General features: G+C 45.8%; 1 protein-coding gene across 1 annotated transcript in view; it reads right to left on the reverse strand.

Annotated features, from left to right (window-relative positions):
- The window catches only part of LOC125295934 (protein unc-13 homolog A-like), a 76734-nt gene that overhangs the window by 22087 nt on the left and 44647 nt on the right, over nt 1-10000 (reverse strand). Inside the window, 13 exon segments of the mRNA XM_048245552.1 lie at nt 1316-1450; nt 1891-1980; nt 2495-2563; nt 2895-3050; nt 4490-4510; nt 4573-4656; nt 5788-5903; nt 8082-8161; nt 8163-8217; nt 8296-8300; nt 8556-8697; nt 8902-9129; nt 9807-10000. The exon segment at nt 9807-10000 is cut by the window's right edge and continues 26 nt beyond it. Coding sequence (XP_048101509.1) covers nt 1316-1450; nt 1891-1980; nt 2495-2563; nt 2895-3050; nt 4490-4510; nt 4573-4656; nt 5788-5903; nt 8082-8161; nt 8163-8217; nt 8296-8300; nt 8556-8697; nt 8902-9129; nt 9807-10000 — 1375 coding nt within the window.

The following is a 10000-nucleotide window of genomic DNA, read 5'->3' on the forward strand; positions in this document are numbered from 1 at the left end:
CTCATTTAGAAGGACCCACTCAAGCCTGTTCTCCCACCTCAGCAGGACCTGTTCAGGCCTCAGGTGCAACATCGCCATCGCAACACACAAACGAGACACTACGGTGGCAACACTTTGTTTGTAGTCCTGGGAATCGATGCGCTGGAAGCGCTAACTCTACCAGAGCAGGTTTTAGATAACTGCAGATGAAAAACTAGGAAGGAGGTGACCTGCTAGCGCAAGCCTCCTATTTTAAGCAGACCGTGAGTTTACTACTACTAAACAGTCACTCCAAAAAACCTGAGAGAGACTTAGCAAAACAGACCAGGAAAAAAAAACTCTTCAAAGCATGTGTGTCAGATACGGAGCCCAGGATGTGTCATTGCAAGATATTTTTGTGTATCGAGAGAATGCACGCTCATTTTAGTAAATTGTGCACTCATTTTACTAAATTGTAAAAAAACTAAATCGTGTGCACGTTTTACTAAATAGTGCGCTCATTTTACTACTATACTCTCATTCCGGCGTAATAATCTGCTGCAGCTCAAACTTTGCTGGAAGTTACAGCCTTCGGGGACTATTTTCAGGTGCTGCGTGATATTGTGCTGCTGCGCCCATGGTACAACCAACGTTCCTTGATTATTACGCCGGAATGAGAGTATAGTTCCATGTAAAATCAGCATGTTTCATTTTCCGTTAGTCTTATTACACTTTCTAACTTGAGAAGAGACAAGTTTCAAATAGGAAAATTACCGGAAATCTTGTCACTTTTAAGCGTGATGCTAGAAGGCGAGATACTAATGGTCGAATTCGATTCAATGATCTATGCTAGGCTGGAGCTAAAAGTGGTATCGCCAGACTCACAGAACGGCTGGATGAACTAGAGAAAGGTAAAAATCAATTGTTTAACTTGGGGAGGTGGAAATGAGCCTAATTCCCCAAATGGTGGAATATCCCTTTAAGAGATGTGCTAGTGAGAGATGCTAGTACCCATGGGTTTTAGCGCCTTAAGAGATGTGCTAGTGAATATGCTAGTACCCAACGCCTTAAGAGATGTGCTAGTGAGAGATGCTATTACCCAACACCTTAAGAGATGTGGTAGTGAGAGATGTTAGTACCCATGGGTTTTAGCGCCTTAAGAGATGTGCTAGTGAGCGATGCTAGTACCCATGGAGTGAGTGAGTGAGTGAGTGAACACTGTTTTTGAGTGCTGTGCTGCTGTAGTGTGAGTGAGTGAGTGAGTGAACACTGTGTGTGTGTGAGTGCTGGGCTGCTGTAGTGTGAGTGAGTGAACACTGTGTGTGTGTGAGTGCTGGGCTGCTGTAGTGTGTCTCACCGGGTCGGTCTGGTACTCCCGGCCGTAAAGCTCGTGGCAGTTGTTGAAGATGTACTCGTAGGTGGAGTTGAGACAGGCCTTCACACAGTCCTTTACCACCTGGCTCGCCCTTGGGGGACTCTGCAGCTCCTGGACCTGTGTGTGTGTGTGTGTGTGTGTGTGTGTGTTTTTGGGAGAGGGGGCAATCATGGAAACACATATCAAAACCTGGAACACCCATGTAATCAATTTGAAGTTATACTGCTACAGTGTTAAATCAGATTTGTGCAGAAGCACCATAAACATAAAGAAACATGAGGTCATTTATTAATACCGGGCCAGTGTAATGAACTGAGGCATTCACAGCTGGGTGCAGCCCTCCTGTCACAGCAAGGTAATGCTGGTGTGTGTCTGTGTGTGTGTCTGTGTGTGTGTGTATGTGTGTGTGTGTGTGTGTGTGTGTGTGTGTGTGTGTGTGTGTGTTTGTGTGTTTGTAGTACCTTCAGAAAGTAACACAAACAGAAGTAGGGGTAATGCTGGTCTGTGTGTGTGTGTGTGTGTGTGTGTGTGTGTGTGTCTGTGTGTGTTTGTGTTACCTTCATCCTGAAGAAGGTGATACTGGTCAGCAGGTCTACTGTGGACTTCAGATCCTGCAGTCTCTCTGGACTACTGGCAGGGAAATTATTCTGAGGGAGAGAGAGACAGAGATGGAGAGGGAGAGAGAGAGTGAGATAAAGAGAGAGAAAGAGAGAGAAAGAGAGAGAATAATTGTGAATGATTCAATAAAATAAACAGGTTGCATAGATACTGCCATCTTCTATACCTTGCAGGATTATTAATGTTGCCTTTCAACATGCATGTAGGTTCGTTGACAGACAGAGAAACAAGGAGAGGCTTTACAAAGGTGCACATAGCTCTACAATGAAAGAATTCCATACAATTGAAATAGTACAACATTGATAATCATTGTGTGGTGGTCAATGTTGAAATTGTGGTGGGCCGCCACAAATAAGTCAATGTATGGGAAACACTGTTTAAAGGACACTACCGCTGCTTTAAGAAGCAGCCTTAGAGGCCTTAGAAGGCGGCTCAGCAGCCTACACTGTACAGAAGACTACTGTATGTGGATCAATGCATGAGTGTGAGTCTTTTTTTGAAGGACACTTGCGAGAGGCCTTAGAGGGAGGATCAGTGGCCTACCCTGTACATGGAGAGGTCAATCCTCAGGGAGTTGTGCAGTTGATCCAGGAGCTTCACAAACCTCTCTTTCTGTAAACAGAAACACACGCACAGGTGTTTACACACACAGGCAGCACACACACACACACACACACACACACACACACACACACACACTCACACAGACAAACACAGATGTATCCATCAAAGCATAATGTAAACACATAAGTCCCAATAGGACACACTTAAATGAACTCTCTACTCCATGTGTAATGTAGTTGAATGTGCCTGTGTGCATATGTGTGTGTGTGTGTGTGTGTGTGTGTGTGTGTGTGTGTGTGTGTGTGTGTGTGTGTGTGTGTGTGTGTGCGTGTGTGTGTGCGTGTCTGTGTGATTGAGAGGACACCGGAGGTGCACTGACCCCGAAGTTGGACGCAGCGAAGCGGTCGGAGGCAGAGACATTGTTGGAGGACTGGGTGGTGTGGGCGTAGTAGGCATTGATGTTGGCCAGTAGCGTGCTCATGACCGCAGGGACACCCGGGCACATGTACTTAGATGACAGGCACGCAAAATGACTGAGAGGGAGAAACACACACACACACACACACACACACACACACACACACAGGTTAGATGTGGGTAGGATCTAGGGAACTATTACATGTCAGTCAACAAAACAGCAAAGGCAGCATAATGCCCTTTTCTACGCTGACACAGACAGAAGGGTCCCACTTTCAACAGATCCATCTACTGCTTGTTCATTGGGCAGCCCTGGTCTATGTGTGTGTGTGTGTGTGTTCTTGCTTCAGGTGACCTACAGTGCGTTCACTGCCCTGCTTCCTGTTGCTGTGGTAACTATTTGAGTCAATGAACCACAATTATGTCTGAGGTGTACATCTTACAGGAAATTAATTAGCCTATTAACTCACAGTAATGACATTAGCCTCTCTCTCCCCACCTCCCCATCTCTCTCTCTCTGTCCCTTTCTCTCTCTCTCTCTCTCTCTCTCTCTTTCTCTCTTTCTCTCTATCTCTCTCTGTCCCTCGCTTGCTTTCCCTTGCTCTTGTGCTGGCCAAGGTTGAATACACACTGAGCAACAATACATTTGTGTGAATGTGTGTGTGTGTGTGCGTGCATGCATGTGTGTGTGTGAATGTGTGTATGTATAAGTGTGTACAGTATATGTGTGTATGAGAGTGTGTGTGCGTATGTGTGTGTAGTGCATACCCCTTTGTGGATATAAATATCATGGAATTTGTTCCATTTTGTGCTGTTAAGATGAGTAGTGAGAGTGGCTGGTGCTAAATCACTCTAACAGTAGAGGAGCAGTAATTAGTGTCCAGCCCTGGAACTAACTGCGGCTCGAGGAGTGACCACAACATTTACTCCAGGTACGCCCATCCAATGGGGCTCTGAACACACAGGCCTGACATTAAAAACAGATGTGGTACTGTCATCTCACATGAGGATCGACTGTGTTACAGCAAAACCTGACTTAGTATTTAGAGTCTCTGGATAGTTCGTACTGAACTCTCAGGTCCATACTTGTGTCTAGGCTTGGGAATCGGTAAGGAACCGGTTCCAAATGTTCCAATCCATCGAATCGCACATTAATATCCAAACGTTAATCCATTCCACTAATCGATTAATACAAAGCTTTGTTTTAGAAATGTTTACTTTTTTTTAGAAATTTAAAGTATTCAACTTCGTCGTTGTTATTGCACACTTGATATTCATTCTCTAAAACCACTTTAAATTAGACATTAAAAGCCAACAACTCTCAAAGCCAAAGTGTTCAGCAAATGGTACAGGAATCGATATGGGAATCGATAAGGAATCGCATCAACAAGCAGAATCGACAACGGCATCGATATCGATAATTTCTCAACGATGCCCATCCCTACTTGTGTCAATGGGTGAGATATTGAAGTATTGTCAGAGGAATGAGAGCAGGTCGATGGGACCAGGGAGCAAAACAGAGAGAGAGAGAGAGAGAGAGAGAGACAGAGATCCCATCATGGCCTGGTAGATGGACTCCTACATCAGAAAAGCATGGCTTAACCAAGCCCCACAATCTCCTGTGTGCGTCTGCTGAGTACACCTTCCAGGCCATCGTAAGCCCAGGCGCCTGGGATGACCACTGCCCCAGCATTCTTCTCCTCCGTCATGTAGTGGAAGATGTGCTGCAGAAAAGAGGAGGAGGAGGAGGAGAGGGGGTGATAGGAGGAAGAGAGGAGAGGAGAGGAGGAGAAAAGGAGGAGGGAGGGAGAGAGAGGAGGAGAAAGTGGAAGTTAGTTCAGAAATTTAGTGGACATACACACGCGCACACACACACATACACACACACACACACACACACACACCACACACACACACACACACACACACACATACACACACTCCTAGTACCTCATGTAAATATGTGCACTGCATATGCTTACATGCACACACACACACACAGAGACAGACAGACAGACAGACAGACAGACACACACACACACACACACACACACACACACACACACACACACACACACACGTTGTTCCACCTGTAGGGGGAGTAGAACGGTGCTTGTGCTTTTTTGTGTTCTGTTTCTGCAGGTAGCCAAAGTCTTGACGCTGGATTCAGGGGGGCTGGTCCTCCTGCTATATAAGCCGCCTCCAATCCATCCTGTCAGCCTCTCCCATCCCCTCGCCGCACTTCCTTGTTCCTGGGCGCTTTGTCGAGACGTGCTTTCGTCGGCACTTTGTTATTTGTGTTAACACTTACTCGTAAAGTTAATCACATGGCTTAATTATTTTAATTTATATTATAGTTTATGGTACTTGCGTTGGCGGTGGCTTGGTGACAGGGTGACACTTTTGTATTATAGGTTTAGTTAGAGTAGGCAAGGAAGACACCGGAAGACTCACAAACTTTTCTGTATTTTGTTTTCAAACGCGAGTAGAAAGTTAATACCAAAGATCCTTAATATACATATATATATTATGCTATATATGTATATTAAGGATGATATATATGATATATATTGATGATATATATGATATATATATATATGATATATATTTATCAACCGTCTCTGTTAATACCATCTAAGTCAGTAAGTCCAAGGGTTTCTTTTACATTTTTGTATTATTTTCACCGCCACGTTATTCCGTCTGTCTGGGAGCTTTACTTTATTAAATTTGTTAACTTTTCACTACGTCGACTTTTCTTATGTTATGTTGAACCATTCTTTATGATTTATGGTCACGTAACACACACACACACACACACACACACACACACACACACACACAGTCTCTCCTCATACCTCATGTAGACATGTGTACTGCACATGGTAGGGGGACACAGTCTCTTCTCCTTTGATCTCCACATTGATGTGCATCCTGATTGCTCCAGACACAGCTGACTTATCAGTACGCTTATCTGAAACACACACACACACACACACACACACACATAAATACATATACACAGAATGTAATTGTGTATTAGCCAGTAATGGTTCCTGGGGATAGAGTCACAAGTCCCTATCTTCATCTTATCTTTATTCCTGTTCCTTATTCACACCTTCTTCAGCCCTTACATGCCCTTCTTTACTCTTAAGATGCCCCTCTTACTCTACATGCCTCCCTACCCCTACATTACTTGTAGCCTCTCTTTTAGTTGCCCCTCTACTCTGCCCCTCTCTATCCTCCCATACATGCCCCTCTCTTTACATGCCCCTCTGTTCAGCCTCCTACACATGCCCCCATCTACATGCCCCCTTCAGTCACATGTCTCCTACATGCCCCTCTATGTTCTTACATGCCCCTCCTCTTAATTTACATGCCCCTCTTTTATTTACATACATGCCCCTATATGCCCTTCTCTTACTCTTACATGCCCCTTCTCACTTTTACATGCCCCCTACTATATGCCCCCATATGCCCCTCTATATGCCCCTCTCTTACTCTACATGCCCATCTCTTACTCTACATGCCCCTCTCACTCTACATGCCCCCTTTACTTTACATGTTATATGCCCCCTTTTATTTGATATGTTCTTTACATGCCCCCTATATACATGCCCCCATATGCCCCCTATTTATATATGCCCCTCTTTTACTCTACTACTGCCCCTCTATCTACATGCCCCTCTATATGCCCCCTCTTTATTCCTATATGCCCCTCTTACCTCCCTACATGTCCTCTTACTCCCACATGCCCTCTCACTCTACCTGCCCCTCTCTTCAGCTCTACATGCCCCTCTTACTCTACATGCCCCTCTCTTCAGCTCTACATGCCCCTCTCTTACTCTACATGCCCCTCTCTTACTCTACATGCCCCTCTTACTCTACATGCCCCTCTTACTCTACATGCCCCTCTCTTACTCTACATGCCCCTCTCTTACTCTACATGCCCCTCTCTTCCTCTACATGCCCCTCTCTTACTCTACATGCCCCTCTATATGCCCCTCTCTTACTCTACATGCCCCTCTTTACTCTACATGCCCCTCTCTTACTCTACATGCCCCTCTATATGCCCCTCTCTTACTCTATATGCCCCTCTCTTACTCTACATGCCCCTCTCACTCTACATGCCCCTCTCTTACTCTACATGCCCCTCTCTTACTCTACATGCCCCTCTCTTACTCTACATGCCCCTCTTACTCTACATGCCCCTCTATATGCCCCTCTCTTACTCTACATGCCCCTCTCTTACTCTACATGCCCCATATGCCCCTCTCTTACTCTACATGCCCCTCTCTTACTCTACATGCCCCTCTCTTACTCTACATGCCCCTCTCTTACTCTACATGCCCCTCTTACTCTACATGCCCCTCTATATGCCCCTCTCTTACTCTACATGCCCCTCTCTTACTCTACATGCCCCTCTATATGCCCCTCTCTTACTCTATATGTTCCTTTCTAGATTTCGAGGTGTTCTCTTCTTATTTACCTAAGTTCTCTTCTTTATTTTATATATACTCTTCTATTTTACCTTGCTCTTCATTTCTACATGTTCTTCTACTCTGAGAGGTTCTTTCAGAGAGTAGCCTCCTTCTTCTACCTGCTCCTTCTTCAGCTCTTCTATATGCTCCATCTTCTATTTACGTGGCCCCTTCTTTACTCTCTATCTGCTCCTCTTTACCTTATAGACATGCTCTCTTACTCCTATACCTGCCCTCTCACTTTACATGCCCCTCTCTTATTTCTACATGCCCCTTCCCACTTACATGCCCCTTCTTACTCTACATGTTCCCTTCTTATTTCTACCTTGCCCCTCTTACTTTACATGGTTCCTCTTAATTTACATGCCCTCTTTATTCCTTTTCAAACAGCAGTAGAATGATAATGAGAGGTCAAGACTTGTCTCTTTTTTGTTCCTCTCTCTCATCTTGTCTTACCCCCTCCCCTCCTCCCTCTCTCTCTCATAGGTGTGAGGGGCATCTCATTCAATATTGGGAGGATGTACAATCCTTGTGGGTTTCGGGATACTGATGTAACACTATGATAATGTGTAATAATGGTTTAATAAAGGAGTTTTAAATGTCCCCCTCTCCCTCTCCCTCTCTCTCCCTCTCTCTTTCTCTCTCCCCCCCCCTCTCTCCGTGGCACTCACCAAGGTTGTACCAGACGTCCATCTCTCCGCTGAGGGTGCGCACCTCGATGATGGTCTGACCCAGGAAGTCGTCAGACTCTGAAGCGCTGTTTCACACGGACTTGATAAGTCATCGCCCCTCGTTCCAACACACGCACTTTTATACGGTCGACGAAGTTATGGGTAATCACTGGTGGTGTACAATAATAAAAAACACACACACACACACACACACACATTCTTAGTTGAGAGCAAACTCCTGCCACATTTATTTTGACACCACATTCTAACAGTGAAATGAAGCACTGTTTTACTATTTGTGTGTGTGTTTAAAGTCTGGGTTTATGCTGCACCTGGGTGTATGTTTCTATTTTAGGTGTCTGTTTGTGTGTTAGTGTGTGTGTGTGTGTGTATGTGTGTGTGTGGTGTGTGTGTGTGTGTGTGTGTGTGTGTGTGTGTGTGTGTGTGTGTGTGTGTGTGTTTAAGATAACTCACAAATGGAAGCTCTCATCCCAGACTGGATTGAGGTTGCCGTAGATGGTCTTGGTCCTCTTCTTGGTCTTGCCCACCTGTACGGTCACATAGGGGTCACTGGAGCCGGTCTTATCCTTCGCCTGCAGACCCTGCGCACACGCCACTGACACAGCACAGCACAGAGACGGGTTAAACGCACACACACACACAAATACACACACACACACACACACACACACACACAGACACACACACACACACACACACACACACACACACACACACAGAAAACACACAGACATACATGCATACAGTACACACACCCACACCTACACCCACAGGCACACATGCGCACACACACACACACCTGTGATGCTGATCTTGGCGGACCACTTGGAGGTCCCATCGAGCACACTCTGTTTGGTTGTTTTCATTTGCGCTCCATGGATTCCCTTCTCCACGGCGAACACCTCCTGAATGAGCTCGAAGATCTCCGGCTTGTTCCGCTCGCGGATCTTCATGCGGTCCTTCAGAACCATGATGATGTTCTGTGTCCGGTCCTCCGCACCGTGCTTAGAACTCTTCTCCGCTGCTCCTGGAACGAGAATATGGAGAGGTGGAGAGAGAGGGAGAGGAAGACAGAGAGGGAGAGGAAGACAGAGAGGGAAGGGTGGAGGTAAGGAGGGAGAGAGGGAGTGAGAGAGAGAGGAGGGGAGATAGAAAGAGGGAAAGAATAAATGAGAAGAAGATAAGGAGTGGGATAAAGAAAAAGTATGAAAGAGAAAAGGAAAATGGAAAGAAGAGTTGAAGCAAAGGGAAATGTAAAGAGTTGACAACGTTGGAGCAAATATGGACATCTGAGCCCTATCTCTCTTAAATATGGACATCTGAGCCCTATCTCTCTTAAATATGGACTCATCTGAGCCCTATCTCTCTTAAATATGGACATCTGAGCCCTATCTCTCTTAAATATGGACATCTGAGCCCTATCTCTCTTAAATATGGACTCATCTGAGCCCTATCTCTCTTAAATATGGACATCTGAGCCCTATCTCTCTTAAATATGGACTCATCTGATCCCTATCTCTCTTAAATATGGACTCATCTGATCCCTATCTCTCTTAAATATGGACTCATCTGATCCCTATCTCTCTTCTGTAGGTACTCACTTCTCTCTTTCTCTCATTCCCTCTTTCCATCTAACCCTTTTCTCTCTGTCTCTCATCCCTCTCTCCATCTCTCTCTCTCACCCCCCCCCCCCCCTCTACTCACTCTGTAGGCAGTCTGCGTTGAGCAGGTCCTGGCACTTGTCGTGGCACTTGACGCCGCACTCGGAGCAGCGCATGCCCTGGCGGGCGATGCCCCATAGCAGGCCCTCGCACTCGTAGCAGTAGGTGGGCGTGGTGGCCGTCCACACCTCGAAGTTGTGTGGCGTGGTGCAGGAGATGGGGTAGATCAGAGCCTGC

The sequence above is a fragment of the Alosa alosa genome, chromosome 1, assembly GCF_017589495.1.
Source record: "Alosa alosa isolate M-15738 ecotype Scorff River chromosome 1, AALO_Geno_1.1, whole genome shotgun sequence".
Lineage (NCBI taxonomy): Eukaryota > Metazoa > Chordata > Actinopteri > Clupeiformes > Clupeidae > Alosa > Alosa alosa.